General features: G+C 43.6%; 1 protein-coding gene across 2 annotated transcripts in view; it reads right to left on the bottom strand.

The window, feature by feature from the left end:
* The window catches only part of LOC126262597 (uncharacterized), a 58,977-nt gene that overhangs the window by 25,785 nt on the left and 8,396 nt on the right, over positions 1-24,796 (bottom strand). For both annotated transcript variants that reach the window (XM_049959339.1, XM_049959340.1), the window contains exon 2: positions 8,192-8,273. In XM_049959339.1, the coding sequence (XP_049815296.1) occupies positions 8,192-8,273 (82 nt within the window). The remainder of the gene's footprint in view (positions 1-8,191; positions 8,274-24,796) is intronic.

Below are 24,796 nucleotides of genomic sequence, written 5' to 3'. Positions count from 1 at the left end.
TCTCAGAAATTGGAAATGGTCGGCCTGGTAAGATTAGATCCCTCCATAAATCAGAGACTATGGTCGCGTCGAGGTAGACGTTTTCTGCCAAAACATGGACACGCTTAATGTGAGAACAGTGCCTCCCTAGTCTAAAATCTTGCAGACAAGAAAGATTTTGAATCGCTGATAGCCTTTTCCTAGGATATGCAAAGCAGAGGCTTGCTCCCCCAGCGTGGGAAGCCCGGTGCTGTGGATTGCCTACCTGGCCAGCAGAACAATCAAGAGGGGAGATTCAATCAGGAGAGGATAGTTCGACTGGTTTGTACAACGTGGAGCCGCTTTTTCTTCCCTGATAATTTGGCTCCCGTACTGATACTTGGTGGAAAATGATCGTGATTCTTTGCCTTTCTTCGTCTTCTGGTCCTTCCCTGGTAGAGAACTTCAGGTCTCTCCCTAGTGGGTGAGACTTGTGGTCTGTAACTTGTGGTGGACCAAGAGCCAGTGGCAGTTTCCAATTGTACCGACAGTGGAACTGCATATCATCTCCTACATGTCGTGTGTCATGAGGGTGAACTTATTCGTCCTGAGTTTGCTGTCGGACGTTTAACAATTCTAACATGCGCCGTCGTGCCTGTGCGTCAAATTGGTTTGGCCAGACCAGCGAACAGGTGCATCACACACTGAAATCTGTCGGTATTTCAGGGCTCTGATAGGGACGTTTCCTGTCCTCTAATGATCAGAACGCCAGTCCGCATAGTTCGTAAGTTTTCGAGGGCGCATCAGAACATTACAGCTGCCGCTAAACTCCGCCCCTTGCCCACAGCTTGCCGCTTTCTGCTGCCGTCTGAATCAAGATGAAAAGGTAAAGTATTGCTGCACCGTCGAAGGGCTATTAAATGATATTCACAGCTCCCTGTCCTCCATGAACCATAGTTTGAGGTGCACTTGGTCGCAGTCGATGCCATTTGAAAAGAATAGGGCCTCACAGTGGATGCATGTAAACATAGTCAGATGGCGTTGTGAGAGGGATTAATGCAGGGGAGTTTTTATATACACTCCTGGAAATGGAAAAAAGAACACATTGACACCGGTGTGTCAGACCCACCATACTTGCTCCTGACACTGCGAGAGGGCTGTACAAGCAATGATCACACGCACGGCACAGCGGACACACCAGGAACCGCGGTGTTGGCCGTCGAATGGCGCTAGCTGCGCAGCATTTGTGCACCGCCGCCGTCAGTGTCAGCCAGTTTGCCGTGGCATACGGAGCTCCATCGCAGTCTTTAACACTGGTAGCATGCCGCGACAGCGTGGACGTGAACCGTATGTGCAGTTGACGGACTTTGAGCGAGGGCGTATAGTGGGCATGCGGGAGGCCGGGTGGACGTACCGCCGAATTGCTCAACACGTGGGGCGTGAGGTCTCCACAGTACATCGATGTTGTCGCCAGTGGTCGGCGGAAGGTGCACGTGCCCGTCGACCTGGGACCGGACCGCAGCGACGCACGGATGCACACCAAGACCGTAGGATCCTACGCAGTGCCGTAGGGGACCGCACCGCCACTTCCCAGCAAATTAGGGACACTGTTGCTCCTGGGGTATCGGCGAGGACCATTCGCAACCGTCTCCATGAAGCTGGGCTACGGTCCCGCACACCGTTAGGCCGTCTTCCGCTCACGCCCCAACATCGTGCAGCCCGCCTCCAGTGGTGTCGCGACAGGCGTGAATGGAGGGACGAATGGAGACGTGTCGTCTTCAGCGATGAGAGTCGCTTCTGCCTTGGTGCCAATGATGGTCGTATGCGTGTTTGGCGCCGTGCAGGTGAGCGCCACAATCAGGACTGCATACGACCGAGGCACACAGGGCCAACACCCGGCATCATGGTGTGGGGAGCGATCTCCTACACTGGCCGTACACCACTGGTGATCGTCGAGGGGACACTGAATAGTGCACGGTACATCCAAACCGTCATCGAACCCATCGTTCTACCATTCCTAGACCGGCAAGGGAACTTGCTGTTCCAACAGGACAATGCACGTCCGCATGTATCCCGTGCCACCCAACGTGCTCTAGAAGGTGTAAGTCAACTACCCTGGCCAGCAAGATCTCCGGATCTGTCCCCCATTGAGCATGTTTGGGACTAGATGAAGCGTCGTCTCACGCGGTCTGCACGTCCAGCACGAACGCTGGTCCAACTGAGGCGCCAGGTGGAAATGGCATGGCAAGCCGTTCCACAGGACTACATCCAGCATCTCTACGATCGTCTCCATGGGAGAATAGCAGCCTGCATTGCTGCGAAAGGTGGATATACACTGTACTAGTGCCGACATTGTGCATGCTCTGTTGCCTGTGTCTATGTGCCTGTGGTTCTGTCAGTGTGATCATGTGATGTATCTGACCCCAGGAATGTGTCAATAAAGTTTCCCCTTCCTGGGACAATGAATTCACGGTGTTCTTATTTCAATTTCCAGGAGTGTAGTTTCCACTACAATAAACGCCTTGCCAATCAAACACCATCCCTTTTTCTGATTTGTGTTTGCAGTTTTTTCCTGCCTATTGTAAGTCCAAAAGGATTAACAAAAACTTGTCATTATTTTTATAAACTTAAATATGCCACTGTTCTCATTCATACTCCATCAACTATTCACTGTCTTTATTATTTTTTTTTTTTTTGCTGTAATACATGAGTACACCAGAAATTCAAGATACAATCTTACTAAATTAATTAATTTGATTACTAATTCCAGACATGGGCAACGAAAGTGCCACGAGTAAATTCACTGATTCCATATGTAAAAAAAAGTGTGTAGCTCACAATTTGAAGATTGTTGAGAAGATAATGCTTGTCTTTAAGTAAAGATAATAACATCTATCATCATTTGGACATATAGACTGAAGCGCCAAAGAAACTGATATAGGCGTACGTATTCAAATACAGAGATATGCGAACAGGCAGAATACGGCGCTGTGGTAGACAACGCCTGTATAAGACAGCAAGTGTCTGGCGCAGTTGTCAGATCAGTTACTGCTTCTGCAATGGTAGGTTATCAAAATTTAAGAGAGTCTGAACGTGGTGTTATAGTCGTCGCATGAGCGATGGGACACAGCATTTTCGAGGTAACGATGAAGTGGGGATTTTCCCGCACGACAAGTTCACGGAAATAACGTGAATATCAGGAATCGGTAAAACATCAAATCTCTGACATTGCTGCGGCCGGGAAAAAGTCCTACAAGAATGGGACCAATGACGACTGAAGAAAATCTTTCAACGTGACAGAAGTGCAAACCTTCCGCAAATTGCTGCAGATTTCCATGCTGGGCCATCAACAAGGGTCAGCGTGCGAACCGTTCAACGAAGCATCATCGATACGGGCTTTCGGAGCCGAAGGCCCACACTTGTACCCTTGATGACTGCACAACACAAAGCTTTACGCCTAGCCTGCGCCTGTCAACACGGACATGGGACTGTTGATGACTGGAAACACGTCGCCTGGTCGGACAAGTCTCGTTCTATCGAGCGGATGGACGTATACGGGTATGGAGACAACGCCATGAATCCATGGACCGTGCATGTCAGCAGGGGACTGTTCAAGCTGGTGGAGGCTCTGTAATGGTGTGGACCGTGTGCAGTTAGAATGATATGGGACCCCTGATACGTCTAGATACGACTCTGACACGTACGTAAGCATCCAGCATTCATTCATGTCCATTGCACATTCCGACGCACAATTCCAGCAGGACAATACAGCACCCTACACGTCCTGAATTGCTACAGGGTGGCTCCAGGAACAATCTTCTTAGTTTAAGGGCTTGCACTGGCCACCAAACTCCCCAGACAATGAACACTATTGAGCTTATCTGATATGGTTTGCAACGTGCTGTTCAAAAGAGTATCTCCATCCCCTCATACTCTTACGGATTTATGGACAGACCTGCAGGATTGATGGTGTCAGCTCCCTCCAGCACTACTTCAGACGTGAGTTGAGTCCATGCCAAGTCATATTGCAACACTTCTGCGTGCTTGCGGGGACCCTATACGATATTAGGCAGGTGTACCAGTATCTTTGGCTCATCAGTTTTTTTATGATAAAGCAAGCGACCCCTTGCAACATTTCGCAGCTATCAATGCAATACATCAGACTTATCCATTCAATATGGCTGCCATCAATCACACGTTGCAAAACTATCTAGAGCAGCCCAAAACCATAAACAAGCAAAACGTGTCTGCACTGCATCATCTCTCTACTCCAATTTAAGATGTAAATAAATCTGTTGTATAATGAATGAATTTTATCGCAGAACGCTGGTTAGATCACCACCTGTAATAATTTCACTGACCTTTCGCTGATGTTAGTGTCGGAATTCCCAACGGACCGACACACGTTCTTCAAGTACAGTACGCGCTGTTTTTAAATACATACCGTTTAAACGTGACCGCTGTAGTGCAGCTATCAGCGGTTCACGCTTGCGAGCTACGTAGCAACGTCAACTGGCTAGCCTCAGGCACAATAACGAAAACATTTAACTTTGTTTACGTTAGTTTGTGAGTATTTAAAATGCCTCAGATTTGCGATCTCTGAGTGGGACACTATGAGCGATGGGATGACCATTCTGTCAAGATATTCAAATTCATGATTAAATACGGAGTGGGTGACCAATAGTTATCACTGAATACTACGCGCAGAAAGCAGATGCGAAAGAAAAAGACACTTTATAATTTTGGTCTTACCTAACGAGTTTTACCAAGTTTAATGTTATCTGACAGCGAGCTTAAACAATCGGAAGTTGTGTTCTCTTGTGTTGTTGTTGTGGTCTTCAGTCCTGAGACTGGTTTGATGCAGCTCTCCATGCTACTCTATCCTGTGCAAGCTCCTTCATCTCCCAGTACTTTCTGCTGCCTACATCCTTCTGAATCTGCTTAGTATATTCATCTCTTGGTCTCCCTCTACGATTTTTACCCTCCACGTGCCCTCCAATACTAAATTGGTGATCCCTCGATGTCTCAGAACATGTCCTACCAACCGATCCCTTCTTCTAGTCAAGTTGTGCCACAAACTCCTCTTCTCCCCAATTCTATTCAATACCTCCTCATTAGTTATGTGATCTACCCATCTAATCTTCAGCATTCTTCTGTAGCACCACATTTCGAAAGCTTCTATTCTCTTCTTGTCTAAACTATTTATCGTTCACGTTTCACTTTCATACATGGCTACACTCCATACAAATACTTTCAGAAACGACTTCCTGACACTTAAATCTACACTCAATTTAACAAATTTTTCTTCTTCAGAAACGCTTTCCTTGCCATTGCGTCTACATTTTATATCCTCTCTACTTCGACCATCATCAGTTATTTTGCTCCCCTAATAGCAAAACTCCTTTACTACTTTAAGTGTCTCATTTCCTAATCTAATTCCCTCAGCATCACCCGACTTAATTTGACTACATTCCATTATCCTAGTTTTGCTTTTGTTGGTGTTCATCTTATACCCTCCTTTCAAGACACTGTCCATTCCGTTCAACTGCTCTTCCAAGTCCTTTGCTGTCTCTGACAGAATTACAATGTCATCGGGGAACCTCAACATTTTTATTTCTTCTCCATGGATTTTAATTCCTACTCCGAACTTTTCTTTTGTTTCCTTTATTGCTTTATTGAATAACATCGGGGAGAGGCTACAACCCTGTCTCACTCCCTTCCCAACCACTGCTTCCCTTTCATACCCCTCGACTCTTATAACTGCCACCTGCTTACTGTACAAATTGTAAATAGCCTTTCGCTCCCTGTATTTTACCCCTGCCACCTTCAGTATTTGAAAGAGAGTATTCCAATCAACATTGTCAAAAGCTTTCTCTAAGTCTACAAATGCTAGAAACGTAGGTTTGCTTTTCCTTAATCTTTCATCTAAGATAAGTCGTAGGGTCAGTATTGCCTCACGTGTTCCAACATTTCTACGGAATCCAAACTGATCTTCCCCGAGGTCGGGTTCTATCAGTTTTTCCATTCGTCTGTAAAGAATTCGCGTTAGTATTTTGCAGTTGTGACTTATTAAACTGATAGTTCGGTAATTTTCGCATCTGTCAACACCTGCCTTCTTTGGGATTGGAATTATTATATTCTTCTTGAAGTCTGAGGGTATTTCGCCTGTCTCATACATCTTGCTCACCAGATGGTAGAATTTTGTCAGGACTGGCTCTCCCAAGGCTGTCAGTAGTTCTAATGGAATGTTGTCTACTCCGGGGGCCTTGTTTCGACTCAGGTCTTTCAGTGCTCTGTCAAACTCTTCACGCAGTATCGTATCTCCCATTTCATCTTCATCTACATCCTCTTCCATTTCCATAATATTGTCCTCAAGTACATCGCCCTTGTATAGACCCTCTATATACTCCTTCCACCTTTCTGCTTTCCCTTCTTTGCTTAGAACTGGGTTCCCATCTGAGCTCTTGATATTCATACAAGTCGTTCTCTTTTCTCCAAAGGTCTCTTTAATTTTCCTATACGCAGTATCTATGTTACCCATTTTGCACTTCCTGTCGTTCACTTTTTTGAGACGATTGTATTCCTTTTTGCCTGCTTCATTTACTGCATTTTTATATTTTCTCCTTTCATCAATTAAATTCAATATTTCTTCTGTTACCCAAGGATTTCTGCTAGCCCTCGTCTTTTTACCTACTTGATCCTCTGCTGCCTTCACTACTTCATCCCTCAGAGCTACCCATTCTTCTTCTACTGTATTTCTTTCCCCCATTCCTGTCAATTGTTCCCTTATGCTCTCCCTGAAACTCTCTACAACCTCTGGTTCTTTCAGTTTATCCAGGTCCCATCTCCTTAAATTCCCACCTTTTTGCAGTTTATTCAGTTTCAATCTGCAGTTCATAACCAATAGATTGTGGTCAGAATCCACATCTGCCCCTGGAAATGTCTTACAATTTAAAACCTGGTTCCTAAATCTCTGTCTTACCATTATATAATCTATCTGAAATCTGTCAGTATTTCCAGGGTTCTTCCATGTATACAACCTTCTTTTATGATTCTTGAACCAAGTGTTAGCTATGATTAAGTTATGCTCTGTGCAAAATTCTACCAGACGGTTTCCTCTTTCATTTCTTAGCCCCAATCCATATTCACCTACTATTTTCCTTCTCTCCCTTTTCCTACGCTAGAATTCCAGTCACCCATGACTATTAAATTTTCGTCTTCCTTCACTATTTGAATAATTTCTTTTATCTTCTCATACATTTCATCAATTTATTCGTCATCTGCAGAGCTAGTTGGCATATAAACTTGTAGTACTGTAGTAGGCGTGGGCTTCGTGTCTATCTTGGCCACAATAATGCGTTCACTATGCTGTTTGTAGTAGCTTACCCGTACTCCTACTTTTTATTCATTATTAAACCTACTCCTGCATTACCCATGATTTTGTATTTATAACCCTATATTCACCTGACCAAAAGTCTTGTTCCTCCTGCCACCGAACTTCACTAATTCCCACTATATCTAACTTTAACCTATCCCTTTCCATTTTTAAATTTTCTAACCTACCTGCCCGATTAAGGGATATGACATTCCACGCTCCGATCCGTAGAACGCCAGTTTTCTTTCTCCTGATAACAACGTCCTCCTGAGTAGTCCCCGCCCGGAGATCCGAATGGGGGACTATTTTACCTCTGAAATATTTTACCGAAGAGGACGTCATCATCATTAAACCATACAGTAAAGCTGCATGCCCTCGGGAAAAATTACGGCTGTAGTTTCCCCTTGCTTTCAGCCGTTCGCAGTACCAGAACAGCAAGGCCGTTTTGGTTAGTGTTACAAGGCCAGATCAGTCAATCATCCAGACTGTTGCCCCTGCAACTACTGAAAAAGCTGCTGCCCCTCTTCAGGAACCACACGTTGGTCTGGACTCTCAACAGATACCCCTCCATTGTGGTTGCACCTACGGTACGGCTATCTGTATCGATGAGGCACGCAAGCCTCCCCACCAACGCCAAGGTCCGTGGTTCATTGGGGGGCGTTCTCTTGTAATAATCAAATTTGTTTGAAAATGTAGTCGCGTGCTTTTTAAAATATGAAAACAGTGCTGACTTAAGAAACAAGTGACGTATATCACGATATGTACATGCTTATGTATATGCTGTCGTGTGTAAGAAAGTGAGACTGATCGCATGACGCATGGGTAGCCATGGTTGAATGAGCTCGCTGTGGTACAAACCTCTGAGACCGCAGACAGCAAAGTTGATTGTGGCAGCACAGGTAACTGCCGGGGCACAAACCGCTTGCCGAGCATTTGATGCCTGGAACAAAGAAACGGAACCGCCCAATCATGATCGACCTCTTAGCAGAAGGTTCTCGTCTTAGTCTCTATAGTATCTACAGCGCAGACCGATAAGAAGCAACATGCTCACTGAGGCGAGGACGATGGACACGAAGAGCAGTTTTTACGAGAGCTGGAGACTGACCGAGCGTTCTTCGATTTACACTGTGATTGCGATATACACATATGCAGATGGAGGTAATATCGCGTACACAAGGTACAAAAGGGCAGTGCATTGGTGGATCTATCATTTGTACCCACATGATTCATGTGGAAAGATTCCAGACGTGATTGCGGCCTCACGAAGGTAATTAACAGACTTTGAACGCTGAATGATAGTAGGAGCTAGACGCTTGGAACATTTCATTTTGTAAATCGTTAGGGAATTAAAAAGTCCGAGATCCACAGTGTCGAGAGTGTGCTGTGAATACCAAATTTCAGGCTTTACTTCTCGCCATAGGCAATGCTGTGTCCGTGCCTTCACTTAACGACCGAGGGCAGAGGCGTTTAGATGAGCCACTGCAGAGGTGTAACAGGGTGAACTTTTTATTACGGATTGATTTGTGTGCCAGCTATTGGCAGACAGTGTTAGTCCGCGCATGCCAACAGTATGTAGCATTGTTCTGCTCACGAACCTGCTGTCAGTTTAGATGGCTTCCACTGAGTGTGAACGTGTCTACAGCTGCATTTATAAAAAGGTTAAACGCGTTACTGCCTGCCGAGTTAAGAGCACGAATGACGCTCTATGTGGCGATATTTTGTTCGTGAAGTGATGTTGGGCTAATCGTAATGAATTGTTGGATCGACTGCTGTATGTTTTTGGCTGGATGATGTGACTGTAAATCTCCATGACTTCTAATTTGGCAGTAAAAACAAATTTCTTTGATGCATCACTACAGCAGAGGGGATCCATCTTGACCCGGACAAAATTAAAGCGATTAGGGAATTTGCCATTCTCAAGAAACAACTCAGGGGAATATGTGATCTGTGTGTGGCAATCCCAAGTCCTCCAGTTGTTGCTGTTACAAAAGCCTTACGCACTGTGCGGTTCTTTAATGGATACAGAAGCGAGGAATGGTTGGTGTTCATGAACAAAGAATTCAGATGTTAATTTATTCTACAGTTAATATCAAACAGTAGAAATAATACATAACTTTTTTGTTACAGCTCCAGGATCAGTTACTAACAGTAGTTTTGAATGTTGAAACAAATACAGATATCGCAGATTTACAAATCAGTCGGTCTTCAATTCAGTAATTATTCAGTGGATCATTATCATTCGCCACTATGATATTCTGTAAATGTTATACAACTGGCAAACACACAACATGGGCTTGAAAGACTATGGTTAATAAAGTAAGAGATCCTGGCAGGGGACGCCAAATGAAAAGCTTCTACTTATGTTTCTAATCTAGACTGTAATAATAAAATGGTAAAGAACTGATAATCAGAAATCAGGGAGAACTTGTGATCTAAATGACACTAGATTTATTCATTCTTAACATTACAAGACAACAAAAATGACGAAAGAAACATTACATAATCATTTTTTATTTAACAAACGCTTTTACTAACATTGGGTCTATGGTATGCAAAGTGATCACCTGGGGATTGACACACGACACTGACCAGAACACTAATGGCTTTATCTGACTTCATACACATCAATCTGGGTTATCGCACAAAATTACGCCACCATCAAGCATCTATACTATTCAAAAACGAAAAATATGGTTCGAAAGAACAGGGTGCTGAGAAACATATACACTACTGGCCATTAAAATTGCTACACCACGAAGATGACGTGCTACAGACGCGAAACTTAACCGACAGGAAGAAGATGCTGTGATATGCAAATGATTAGCTTTTCAGAGCATTCACACAAGGTTGGCGCCGGTGGCGACACTTACAACGTGCTGACTTGAGGAAAGTTTCCAACCGATTTCTCATACACAAACAGCAGTTGACCGGCGTTGCCTGGTGAAACGTTGTTGTGAAGCCTCGTGTAAAGAGGAGAAATGCGTACCATCACGTTTCCGACTTTGATAAAGGTCGGATTGTAGACTATCGCGATTGCGGTTTATCGTATCGCGACATTGCTGCTCCCGTTGGTCGAAATCCAATGAGTGTTAGCAGAATATGGAATCGGTGGGTTGAGGAGGGTAATACGGAACGCCGTGCTGGATCCCAACGGCCTCGTATCACTAGCACTCAAGATGACAGGCATCTTATCCTCATGGTTGTAACGGATCGTGCAGCCACGTGTCAATCCCTGAGTCAACAGATGGGATTGTTTGCAACACAACAACCATCTGCACGAACAGTTCGACGACGTTTGCAGCAGCATGGACTATCAACTCGGAGATCGTGGCTGCGGTTACCCTTGACGCTGCATCACAGACAGGAGCACCTGCGATGGTGTACTCAACGACGAACGTGGGTACACGAATGGCAAAACGTCATTTTTTCGGATGAATCCAGGCGCTGTTTAGAGCATCATGATGCTCGCATCAATGTTTGGCGACATCGCGGTGAACGCACATTGGAAGCGTGTATTCGTCATCGCCATACTGGTGTATCACCCGGCGTGATGGTATGGGGTGCCATTGGTTACACGTCTCGGTCACCTCTTGTTCGCATTCACGGCACTTTGAACAGTGGACGTTACATTTCAGATGTGTTACGACCCGTGGATCTACCCTACATTCGATCCCTGCGAAACCCTTCATTTCAGCAGGATAATGCACGACCGCATGTTGCGGGTCCTGCACGGGCCTTTCTGGATAGGGAAAATGTTCAACTGCTGCCCTGGCCAGCACATTCTCCAGATCTCTCACCAATTGAAAACGTCTAGTCAATGGTGGCCGATGAACTGGCTCGTCACAATACTCCAGTCACTACTCTTGATGAACTGTGGTATTGTGTTGAAGCTGCATGGACAGCTGTACCTGTACACGCCATCCAATGTCCGTTTGATTCAATGCCCAGACGTATCAAGGCCGTTATTACGGCCAGAGGTGGTTGTTCTGGGTACTGATTTCTCAGGATCTATGCAGCCCAATTGCGTGAAAATGTAATCACATGTCAGTTCTAGTATAATATATTTGTCCAATTAATACCCGTTTATCACCTGCATTTCTCCTTGGTGCAGCAACTTTAATGGCCAGTAGTGTATTAGAGCCCTACGCGGCAGCAGCGAATACTTTATCCTCCTGCTGGTCAAGGTGGCACACCACGATGCGTTTGGAGACTGAAGTCGTGGACGGCGGCAATCTGTTATTAATGGCGCGTTCCTGAAAAATGTAAGTATGTGGCCTCACGTTCAGTTACTTCGGAACGCAGGTACTTTCCTATGATCCTCTGAAACCCCGGTAGATTTCAGTGTGCAGGTGCTCCCGTTTGCTGGTCTGCCAAACCAATTTGACTCCATGCCATGACTGTGCGTGACGGAATATGTCAAACGTTTAGACGGCTGACTAAAGACAAATAAGTACATCCACGCTTTACTCGTTGTGTGCGTGGTCATATAAGCAGTACCTCTGATGGTTCAGAAGGTGACTGGCACAGGCTCTAAGTGGCACACTAGCAAAGGACACAAGTCTCACCGTTTAGGTAGAGACCTGCAGTTCTTTACTAGCGAAGCACCAGTACAAGAGTTAGTTCTCCTTTCTGCTGGCTTCCTTCTCTGCTCAGTACCAAAAGCACCTTTACATTTTAGACTCCCCCCACTTTCGCACAAGCCAATCACGAGCTGGAGCCCAGCATTCTTAGCTGGGAGAGCGGCCTTTGCTCTGCAAACACCGATTTGACCAATCAGAGACTTTAAAGTTAACTGCGAGAAAAAGGAAAAAAGATTCAGCTTCGCAGCCTCTTTCCCACGCATTTTCCCTCTCTTTTGCTAAGAAAATGCTCAGGATGGAAGCACAGCCCTCCATAAACAGCTTGTTATCCCCCCTGTTGCATCCATTTCAAAGTTTCCAAAGAACGGCCATAAACTCGCTAAAAGCCTCGTGCTTTCACAAATATGTTTTGAAACAGAGTCTGGACGTCTGGGTGCCAGTCGCCCTGCCCCACGGAAATTCGCAGAACATTCACAGTTCTTTTGTCAGGGTCCTCCCTAACAAGGGCCCATCCTCTGCTTTATTGCCGGTCTACAACGCGCTGGCCAGTGCAGTGGCGACTTCTGCGCACTAGTCTGTATACCTGGACGCGCCTACCTCTCATCCAGCTCCAACTAAATGTGTCTTCACAATGAGACACCGGGACTCGGCCATGCGGAAATGTCTCCACACGTTCCGCAGAAAAAAACGCGCTTTGCTGGGTCCACCATTGCCACAGCTTTTACTGCAGTCGTTTAAATCGGCACTCTATTCCTTTGAACGCAGGTAAAGCTTACCGTCATTCCTTACCTAGAGCATGCAAACAAGACCATTAACTACTGCCCACCATTTCATCACAATGTATGAAGTCAAATCGCAGTAAAGATGATATTCTGTAATAACATGAAGTGGAATAACACCGAATCAGAAGTGAGAGTGGCCGTGTCTCAGGTTCACTGCATGAATGTTCGAACTTAACTGCGCCCGCCACTGGATCTCCGGGGAGGGGATTATTGCATCTCATTGACAGTATCGATCGTAGCAGCGATCTAGCGCCGCGGCGGCATTTGAAGCTGCGCCCGAGTTATTGACCTCATTCACGTTTTCTGTTTCCTGTGGTCCTATCGATTCTTTTACTGTTCTATGTCTGTGTGAGTGTGGCTCTGTTACTGTTTGTCTTCTTGTTGTGAGAATGCTTTACAGCATTTGCCACCTGAGAGAGAGAACGAATGTCCAAATGGTTCAAATGGCTCTGAGCACTATGGGACTAAACTTCTGAGATCATCAGTCCCCTAGAACTTAGAACTACTTAAACCTAACTATCCTAAGGACATCACACACATCCATGCCCGGGGCAGGATTCGAACATGCGACTGTAGCGCCGAGAACCGCTCGGCCACTCCGGCCGGCTGAATGTCCAAGTTAAAGATAATAAAATCAATCTCCACCTCAGAAACAAATAATCAAGTTTCATTCATTAGAACGTAATCAATTCTCTTCGCCAACGCTTACCAGTGTAGTGAAATATGCCCCATAGAAACAAGGATATTTAGAGGATCATCCATAACAATTTGAAATCCTGCTGAATTTTGTTTTGTATTGCCTTCGTCGTGTATATTACCTGAAGAAATTCCGTTCACTTTATGTGCTTTCTGTAAAAAAACGTTATGTTTTAACTTATTTCTTTACAGATTATCATTATTGTAATTATTTACTAGCGTAATAATGAGTTTCTTATTATTTTCAACTAAGAAAATACAGCTACATGAAACTGCAAACTAAAAAAATGAAAGTAGAACGCAAAACAACAGATTAAAACATAAAACAAATACAAGTGAAGTACATAGAACAGTAACGAATGTTTACATATCTTAATTAGGTACGTTGAAAATAATCTGACCGTGCATTACGTGCAGCTTATTTTCCAGAAATGATGTTTCAGGAATTACCTTTATTACACATGGATGTAGGTGGCTTGAAAACTAACTTATGTTGTAACAAAGGTCTTCATTTTTCAAAATTAATTAATTGTGGTGAGTGCCAACTCTTATATGGCAGCGTACTATCGACTTACTTATCCATCTGTATGTTCCAGGAGTCAGAATTTCCGACTATCACTTCGACGTGTAATGCGTCAGCTAGTGGTTCAAATGGTTCAAATGGCTCTGAGCACTATGCGACTTAACTTCTGAGGTCATCAGTCGCCTAGAACTTAAAACTAATTAAACCTAACTAACCTAAGGAAATCACACACATCCATGCCCGAGGCAGGATTCGAACCTGCGACCGTAGCGGTCGCTCGGCTCCAGGCTGTAGCGCCTAGAACCGCACGGCCACTCCGGCCGGCCGTCAGCTAGTGAACAATTATTATTATCATTATTATTATTATTATTATTATTATTGTCTTCTTGCAGGTGTTATCCGTCTATACAACTAAATAAAAGACTCTTTGTTTTACGCCATACCCGTTTCGCTCTCTTTTATTTATGCTCTCGGGGAAAAGAATCAAAGGAAGAAGACGTAACATTTGCGATTGTTCTCACTTAAGTTTGCCCTTTTCCCAAAGCAGTTCCCACCACACAATAACATACGCGCCAACATAACTAGCAAACAAATTTCGAACTACATACAGACACCGCAAATGAAACGAAAGACCGTAAAACCACATAGTGACAGTTTTATAACACAATAAACAATAAACGTACACAAGACAACACAGGCAAGACAACGACATACAATTACAGGATGATATATGTCGTTACAGAGCCAAATCGCTGTAATTACATATACAGGGTGGTGCATTGATAGTGACCGGGCCAACTATCTCACGAAATAAGAACGAAACTCCTCTAGCTTGAAGGGGGAAACCAGATAGCGCTATGGTTGGCCCGCTAGATGGCGCTGCCATAGGTCAAACGGATATCAACTACGCGTTTTAGGTAGGAACCCCCATTTTTTATTACATATTCGTGTAGTACGTAAAGAAATATGAATGTTTTAGTTGAACCACTGTTTTCGCTTTGTGATAGATGGCGCTGTAATAGTCACAAACGTATTAAGTACGTGGTATCACGTAACATTCCGCCAGTGCGGACGGTATTTGCTTCGTGATACATTACCCGTGTTAAAATGGACCGTTTACCAATTGTGGAAAAGGTCGATACCGTGTTGATGTATGGCTATCGTGATCAAAGTGCCCAACGGGCGTGTGCTATGTATGCTGCTCGCTATCCTGGACGACATCATCCAAATGTCCGGACCGTTCGCCGGATAGTTACGTTATTTAAGGAAACAGGAAGTGTTCAGCCACATGTGAAACGTCAACCACGACCTGCAACAAATGATGATGCCCCAGTCGGTGTTTTAGCTGCTGTCGGGGCTAATCCGCACATCAACAGCAGATAAATTACGCGAGAATAGGGAATCTCAAAAATGTCGTTGTTGAGAATGCTACATCAACATCGATTACACCCGTATCATATTTCTATTCACCAGGAATTGCATGGCGACGACTTTGAACGTCGTGAACATTTCCGTCACTGGGCACAAGAAAAATTGTTGGACGATGACAGATTTTTTGCACACGTTCTGTTTAGCGACGATGGGTCATTCACCAACAGCGGTAACGTAAACCGGCATAATATGCACTATTGGGCAACGGAAAATCCACGATGCCTGCGACATGTGGAACATCAGCGACCTTGGCGGGTTAATGTATGGTGTGGCATTATGGGAGGAAGGATAATTGGTCCCCATTTTACCGATGGCAATCTAAATGGTGCAATGTATGCTGATTTAATACATAATGTTCTACCGATGTTACTACAAGATGTTTCACTGCATGACAGAATGGCGATGTACTTCCAACATGATGGATGTCCGGCACATAGTTCGCGTGCGGTTGAAGCGGTATTGAACAGCATATTTCATGACAGGTGGATTGGTCGTCGAAGCACCATACCATGGCCCGCACGTTTACCAGATCTGGCGTCCCCGGATTTCTTTCTGTGGGGAATGTTGAACGATATTTGCTATCACGATCCACCGACAACGCTTGACAACATGCGTCAACGCATTGTCAAAGTATGTGCGAACATTACAGAAGGCGAATTATTCGCTGTGGAGAGGAATGTCGTTACACGTATTGCCAAATGCATTGAGGTTGACGAACATCATTTTGAGCATTTATTGCATTAATGTGGTATTTACAGATAATCACGCTGTAACAGCATGCGTTCTCAGAAATGATAAGTTCACAAAGGTACATGTATCACATTGGAACAAGCGAAATAAAATGTTCAAACGTACCTACGTTCTGTATTTTAATTAAAAAACCCTACCTGTTACCAACTGTTCGTCTAAATTGTGAGCCATATGTTTGTGACTATTACAGCGCCATCTATCACAAAGCGAAGAAAGTGGTCCAACTAAAACATTCATATTTCTTTACGTGCTACACGAATATGTAATAAAAATGTAGGTTCCTATTTAATAAAACGCAGTTGATATCCGTTTTACCTATGGCAGCGCCATTAGTGTCATGGCGGCTACAGTGTAACACGTGTTAAGTTCGGCTCGCGAAATTTAGTCGAATTCGAAGGTGTTCTCGCAGGTGGTGTTGTCTAGTACAAGTGGAAATCGTGTAAACAACAGTGTTCTGTGCAGTAGTGCTATTTTTTTCTGTGCTCCGCCAATATCTTCGAGAAAATGGTAAACAGAAGAGTCAACAGCAGCGCGTCCAGCAGCGGGGAAGCAGCAGGTGCGGCGGGCCCGCTCTTGGCGGAAGGTGCGGCCGCGGCTCCCGGTATAGCGGAGCTGGTCCGCTCTGATCTGATAGCAGGCACTATATCAGATACTGTAACGGCAGCAGTATTGGCCAAAATGCGTGAAACTGTTGAGGCCAATACTGCCGAAATTACAGCACTAAAAAAGTCTGTGTCTGAATACGAGAAAAAGGCACGAGAGTTGGAAGTGAAACTATCTGCCGCAACTGACGAACTAGAACAGTACCAAAGGCGAAATAGTCTACGACTGTTTGGAGTAGTAGAAAATAAGGAAGAAGACACGGACAACCTGCTTATACAGGTTGCGCGTGAAAAATTAGGCGTTGAAGTGACCAAGGCAGACATTGACAGGAGCCATCGGGTGGGACGAAAACTACCAGGTGCCACCAAACCTCGTCCAATAATAATTAAATTTGTCTCGTACCGAAAAAGGGCAGAGATCTTTACCCAGAAGAAGAAGTTAGCAATGACAGGGCTTACAATAAGGGAAGATCTGACACATGAACGGCTAAAGATTTTAAACAGTGCCATATCCCATTTCGGTCTTCAGAATGTGTGGACTCAGGATGGCAGAGTAATCATTAAGACAGCAGCTGGAAAGAAGACAGTCACAAACATGACAGAACTGAATAGTATTAAGTGAAGCTACTCGAGCCAAAAGTGCAAACTTAACACCATTTGCAAATTGTAACAGCCCTATACTCAGATATAGTCTTGTAATTTTATTAATTTTTTAATTATACCCATATTTGTACCTTCAACTAATTGTTTTTGTAACTGTATTAACTTTTCACTTTTTTGTGTCTGTAGCTCTAACCATTACTTAATTTTAGTTACTGCTAATACTTTTTTCATTTTCTCAGTTTATTCTCTTCCGTTCTGAAATAGTTCTATTGCAATTATTAGTCTCTCCTTTAGTTCATTAATCACCCATCTCTTCGGTTTAAATTGTTCATAACAAAAATAACTATCAGTATCACTTTAGCAAATTTTAATCTAATTGTAGCTTCCTACGATAATCACTACCAGTATCACTTTAGTAAATTTCAATTTAATTCTAGCTTCCTTCGATAATCTATTAATTATTAAGCTTACTTCTCTCTGCTGGCAGCATCGGCCTCTTAAATCACTCCCTTTTCCCTTATTTCCACCCTAAGCTGTTTCAAATACGCTAATTACATTTCTCCTCTTACGACAGAGGATACACAGTGACACACAGCCGTCACTATTTTGGTCATATTCTCCTTGCACCGAATACCACTAATCCATTTTCTATACTCCCGCAACCTCAGGAAATCTCTAGCAGTCGCCTTTCTTTCGGCACTCGCTGTGTCACAAACAGGGCGCGCAAAATCTCGGACACCCCTGTGTTATGTCACTTGGCGGAAGCAGCGGCCAGTGCCCCTCGCGGCAGGTAGTGCCTAACAAAGGGACAAACCAGTCTGCCACCCTACTCCAGGCTGCTCAGCGGAACGGGTCAGAGCTTTTAGCAGCTCACTGCAACATCCAGTCTTTACCTGCACATTACGAAGAACTTAGCCTCCTCTTCAACCAACTAAACTACCACGTAATCCTCCTATCCGAAACGTGGTTGAAACCACACATATCCTCTGCATCTTTTCATCTCCCAGGGTACACATTTCTTAGGGCAGACAGATCAAAAAAGCGAGGAGGCGGGGTCGGCGCTTATATACGAACAGATCTCAAAGCGAAAGTCTTATGTACGTCAAATCCTGCTGAAGAAAAAGAGGCTGAATTCATGTTCATTGAAATAAATATACAAAGTCGGAAATTCTTGACTGACGTCGTGTACAAGCCGCCAAAAATAAGCTCAGTGAGTTCCTTCCAGTCGGAATTACATTCACTTCAGTGTCAATACGAACATGTCATCGTAATGGGTGACTTGAACATAGACCTACTAAGAGACACTCCCTCCGCAATAAACCTAAGAAAACTGTTTAGTTGCAATAGCATGAACATTCTTCCATTACAACCTACACACCATACGGCGCACAGTCATACCCTTATAGACGTAATCGCAACGAAACAGACTGACAAAGTAAGAGATGTTGGTCAAACATCGGCCCCTGGCCTCTCAGCACATGATGTAATATTCCTGGCCTACTCTGTGCAGCCCCCAAGGATCAAATCGCGTTACATAACTTGTAGGAACATGAAACGTATTGACCTTGACGCTCTAACAGCCGATTGCTCAGAAATCTCATGGCATCAAATAATCAGAAAACCCACAATCGACGGCAAAATTAATGAACTTGGAGATAAACTCACTGCCCTCTATGATAAACATGCACCTGTGCGCACAATCCGTGTAAGAAAATCTCCTGCTCCATGGCTGACAGCTGAATTACGTCAAATGATGACTAATAGGGATGCTGCCCACAGGCGTTTCAAGGCAGATCCGAAACCCGAGCGTTTCGAAGAATATAGAAAGTTACGGAACAGAGTGAAACAATGCATTCGCAATGCTAAAATCAGGCACGCTCGCTCCCTTGTATGCAGCGATCTGACGCCCACGACTCTATGGAAGAATCTCCGTAGCTTGGGGGTCGGAAAGGCAAAATCGAAACTACTTTTCATGTGTCAGCTAACGAATTAAATGAATTCTTCTCTGCACCTCTGAATACCAGCACAGCTGATAATTACCGTCCACAAGAATCCCCAAACAGGATAACTAACAACGATACCTTCCATCTAAAACATGTAACAACAAATACGGCAAGAAAAGCAATAATGAGAATCTCTTCTGATGCAATAGGCAACGACAGTATCGGTATAACCATGATTAAGAATGTTGCCGATATCTTAGTATCTGTCTTAACTGACATATTTAATTTTTCTCTCGTGAACGGAATATATCCCACTGCATGGAAAAGAAGCCTAATTCGACCCGTCCCTAAGATCGAAAGCCCGCAACTGCCTAGTGATTACCGACCAATTAGCATACTGCCTGCTGTTTCCAAAGCACTTGAATATATTGTTCATGACCAAATCACTGAACACTTGCATGAATTCAGCCTATATGACAAATTTCAATCCGGTTTCCGTAAACATCACAGCACAAACACTGCTCTAATTAAAGTAACTGATGACCTGAAATATGCCATCGACAATCGAAAGGCAACAATTTTGACGCTACTGGACTTCAGCAAAGCTTTTGACACTGTTAGCTTTGACATATTGCTCAGAAAAATGCAACAGCTTAATTTCTCTGATAGTGCAATGAGATGGTTTGAAAGCTACTTAAAATACAGACAGCAATGTGTTGTCTGCGTAAATGAAAAATCTTCCTGGAAACATGTTTCCTCGGGAGTGCCCCAAGGATCAGTCTTAGGACCACTTTTGTTTTCTTTATATGTTAACGATATTTCGTCGGTTCTGTCCTCCTGCAAATATCATTTCTATGCCGACGACCTCCAGCTCTACCTAAGCGTCAGACCTGAAGATGTAAACACTGCAATCGCTCAGATGAATGATGATCTGTCTTCAGTAGTGACATGGGCGAAAAACCTGGGGCTTAAACCAAATGCAAAAAAGACGCAAGTAATCTTAATAGCCCATCAGAAATTAATAAGTTCAGATTTCCGCGAACGGCTACCTCCTATTCTGCTCGACGGTACTCCAATACCATATCAGAAAACAGTGAAGAACTTGGGTGTAACTTTGGATGAGCATCTCAACTGGGCGGAGAATACAGTCGCAGTGTGCCGAAAGACGTCTGCTTGTCTCTATGCTCTCAAAAAGTTTCGGAACATATTTCCACAGGACTTGAAACGCCAGCTCGTGCAAGCACTCGTTCTACCGAACCTCCACTATTGTGATGTGATTCAACAAGGCATGAGTAGTGAAAACAAAAGACGGCTAGAGCTAACCATGAATGCCTGTGTGCGTTACACCTGCAAAATTCGCCGATATGATCATGTTAGTGCTTCATACTCCGAGCTAGGGTGGCTGCGGCCGGACAAATTGCGTGACTACCACACTCTATATCTACTCCACCGACTCCTCGTCGCGCAAGCACCCCAGTACCTTGCTTCAGAGATTAAAAACCTGTCATGTCATCATAATCGAAACACGAGGTCACTCTTATTTGGTATCCTAACTGTGCCCACTCACAAAACAAAAACTTTTGCAAACTCCTTCTCAGTTGCCGCTGTCCGCCTCTGGAACAAACTGCCCCTTACCTTCCGCAAAATTCAATCTCCTGCTGCTTTTAAGAAGAAGCTGAAGCATTTCCTACTATCATCCTGATAAAGTTCTCCACAAAACTGATGTACAAGGCCAATCCTCTCATCCGTCAAATAGCAAAGCTAGCGCCTCCTATCTTGCTCCTGAGATGCCTTCCTCTTCATCTATCTCTATTAGCCACGCAATCTTCTTTTCTTTTGTATTTCCTTAATTATGTTTCATCATGTCTCTCTATTCTTCTCCTCCCGTCACCATGAGTCTCCCTCATACTCCCTGCTGCCAGCACTCCTATCTAAAAATCTGTCTCTTCAATAATGTCTAATTATAACAGTACTTGTGATCTAAGAATATAAACTCTATATGTATGTATTTTTCCAGGTGTACCTTTCAAATTGTTTATTTCACTTTTTATACTAGATGTAGTTTAACATGCCTACTAAAACATATGAATGTAAAATAAGTAGAATGCCTGGTTAGATGTAAGAGAGGGCCTGATGGCCCTAATCTTGCCAGGTTAAATAAATAAATAAATAAATCTAGCGGGCCAACCATAGCGCCATCTGGTTAGCCTGGACCAGCAGCCGTTTGTATAGCCATTCTAACATCTGTCGCACAGTACACAGTAGCTGTGTTACCGTATATTAAGCAAGGTTTGAACGACGAACCGGAGCTGGCGCCAAGGCAAATTGTACGAATCGATTAATTGTTTTTGTAAAAGATTTTAATGCTCACCTAATGGCGCCCTCTGCGTGTGCACTGTTGGAATTTTATGTGCAAAAACAGTCATCCTTAAATAATTCCGGACGACTGGAGCGAGACTATTGGTTCAATTTTGTCCATCGGTGTATCGGTCCTTGAACTAAGATAATTTTTCACTGTTTGAAAAATGTTGCTTCTTTTGCATATTAAGTGCAAAAAACACGTTTTTCTGGGAGATTTTTGAGGTCCTCCACTTCTATAAACTTACACGAAGCTAGATAAATCGATAAAGTCACAACGAAATTTTTTATGCATCAGTCCTTATTCGTTGTTAAGACACTACCGTTTAAAGTAGAGCTACCTGCAACACCTAAAATGCGTTCTTATGTGAATTCAATGCGCGGAAACGGTTTATAATCAAATAAAATTGAAAACTCGCTTATAAAATCTAGCCTTATTCGGATTTTACGTGCAAAAAACGTGTTTTGTGAGGTTTTTTCTCGCGCCCTGCTTCTGCTTTCCAGATTTGTGCAAATCTGTTCAAATTTTGTAAGAAGGTAGAAAAATAGATGTAATTAATGGTTGTCATGTTGTTTTATGAAAGCTGCATTTGTTGCCGTGATATAGCGGTCAAAAGCTACATGTAAATGGATGTAAAAATCAGGTTTTACGTGAATCGCACGTGCTATGACGGTATAAAGTGATATGGATGATAATAAAAAACACAGGGTGTTAATAAATTAGTTGCACAAAAACAATCTTGAATTGTGAAAAAGGGAAATAACTTAGAGAAATGTTTGGTACAGCACTAAACGCAGTAAATCTTCAAATTTTATTTAGGAATCTTCAGTGTGGCTACCTTTTGTAACACGAAAAATGTTTCATCTGTATGATCAGTTTCCTGCCGAATGCTTTGAAGCAAGTGTTGACGTATGATTGGCAGCTGCTTGTGTTAGCCATTGTCGCAGCCGTCGACGTTTCCCAGAATGTAACCCCATCCATATACATCAGGTGATCGTGGTGGCCTGGATATTGTTCCACCACGTCCAGTCTTTGTCGCTTTCTCTTAAAACTTGCGACAGTTCCAGTTTGTAAGGGTTGAATGACAGGCGTTTCTGTAATACCTTCCACACACTAACACTAGGCACATTCAATTCTAAGCCGGCACGTGTCGTCGATTTAACCGGCCTGTGATTATAAGACCACCGGACTTGTTCAGTACCTGTGTCAGATACTGCTGGCCGACCCTAACTAGGCGTCCTATGTTGATGCACAGTTAGTTTCGGTTGTTACAATTGTGTCAGTTAATAACAGTTTGCCTCTGAGGTGGTGGTCTCGATATATGGTGCTGAATTGTTTCTGAACTGTAGTAGCGGATCTGGATTCATGAAACCACCAACAACGCTGCCTACCCTCTGCACCATTATACGACCCCATGATGACCGCTTAACTCATTCGCGCACGCCACCTAGTGGGAAAGTCGAGAAAAGACGATGTTAGACAAGAGTAAAATTTAAAAAGAAACTCCAGTCACTGCTGTATCAAACACTTCTGTAAGTTATTTACCCTTTCTACAATTTAAGTTTACTTTTGCATAACTAATTTATAAACGCCTTGTATATTCTTACGGTAGTTATAAGAAGCGTTTGCAAGAACATTTCATAGTGCAGGTTTTAAGTGTGAAAAATCATGCGTTTGCACATGAAAGTGGTTTTCGTAGAAATGCGATGCATTTTACGCGCTGCATTTGAATATGATTAAAAACTGGTTATTGTAATTGATTATTGCTTCATTTTTAATACGTTGAAGATTTTATTCAATGGTGGCTTAAAATCATCGAAAAATCTTTGGGCGTACAGAGCAAAGCATGTAGCAAACCAGACTTATAATGTTTGATCCGGTAATTGAAGCTTTATCGTTGATCATGCAGAAAATTAAACTAACACGCAAATTTCAAATTTCCAGGGGTACTAATTTTTTTCCCGACATTGTAACTAATTTGAATTCATCGCTCTTAAACAGTCAAAAGCCGACGGAAAAACACGCGATCAATATCTGAGCTACTGTTTTCGAAAGAAAGCTCTTTGTTCCTTTAATGTACATTTTCATGTGTTCTTTACATATCTGTTTGACAGCTGTTATAGACTGTCTAACATTCGACTAGTCACACTCTCAAGGATGCAGTGTGTACCCAGTTTTCGCAGCGCCATTATGCTTCACACAAAAAAATAATCGCCGGCCGATGTGGCCGTGCGGTTCTAGGCGCTTCAGTCTGGAACCTCGTTACCGCTACGGTCGCAGGTTCGAATCCTGCCTCGGGTATGGATGTGTGTGATGTCCTTAGGTTAGTTAGGTTTAAGTAGTTCTAAGTTCTAGGGGACTGATGACCACAGATGTTAAGTCCCATAGTGCTCAGAGCCATTTGAACCATTTGAACAAAATAATCCGTTTCGTTAGAAGGACTGCTATATACTGGAATCATATTTTAGAATTATTCTTTCGATCTTCCCAGAAATGGTATCAGCGTATGGAAGGCAGGCGATTCGGCCTCTTCCCCTTCGATCCCTGTTCCCTCTTGCAGGTGACGTTAACCCGTGTTGTAGAGCACGCGCGATCTGTTGTTCTGACAAGGAAACCTCCCCATCGCACGCCCCTCAGATTTAGTTATAAGTTGGCACAGTGGATCGGCCTTGAAAAACTGAACACAGATCAATCGAGAAAACAGGAAGAAGTTGTGTGGAACTATGAAAAAAATAAGCAAAATATACAAACTGAGTAGTCTATGCGCAAGATAGGCAACATCAAGGACAATTGGAGTTAAGGAGCGCCGTGGTCCCGTGGTTAGCGAGAGCAGCTGCGGAACGGGAGATACTACGTTCGAGACTTCCTTCGAGTGGAAAGTTTATTTTTTATTTTCAGTTTATGTGACAAACTCTTATGTTTTCATCACTTTTTTCGGAGTGATTATCACATCTACAAGAAAACCTAAATCGGGCAAGGTAGAAGAATCTTTCTACCCATTTGCTAAGCGTACAAGTTAGGTGGGTCGACAACATATTCCTGTCATGTGACGCACATGCCGTCAACAGTGTCGTATGTAGTATATCAGACGTGTTTTCCTGTGTAGGAATAGGTTGACCTATGACCTTGCAATCAAATGCTTTTGTTTCCCAATGGAGAGGCACGTCCTCTCGTCTACTAATCGCACGGTTTTG

This window comes from Schistocerca nitens, chromosome 6, assembly GCF_023898315.1.
Source record: "Schistocerca nitens isolate TAMUIC-IGC-003100 chromosome 6, iqSchNite1.1, whole genome shotgun sequence".
NCBI classification, from domain to species: Eukaryota; Metazoa; Arthropoda; class Insecta; order Orthoptera; family Acrididae; genus Schistocerca; species Schistocerca nitens.
Note: the sequence above shows the minus strand (reverse complement) of the source record. Positions and strands in the feature narration are given on the sequence as shown.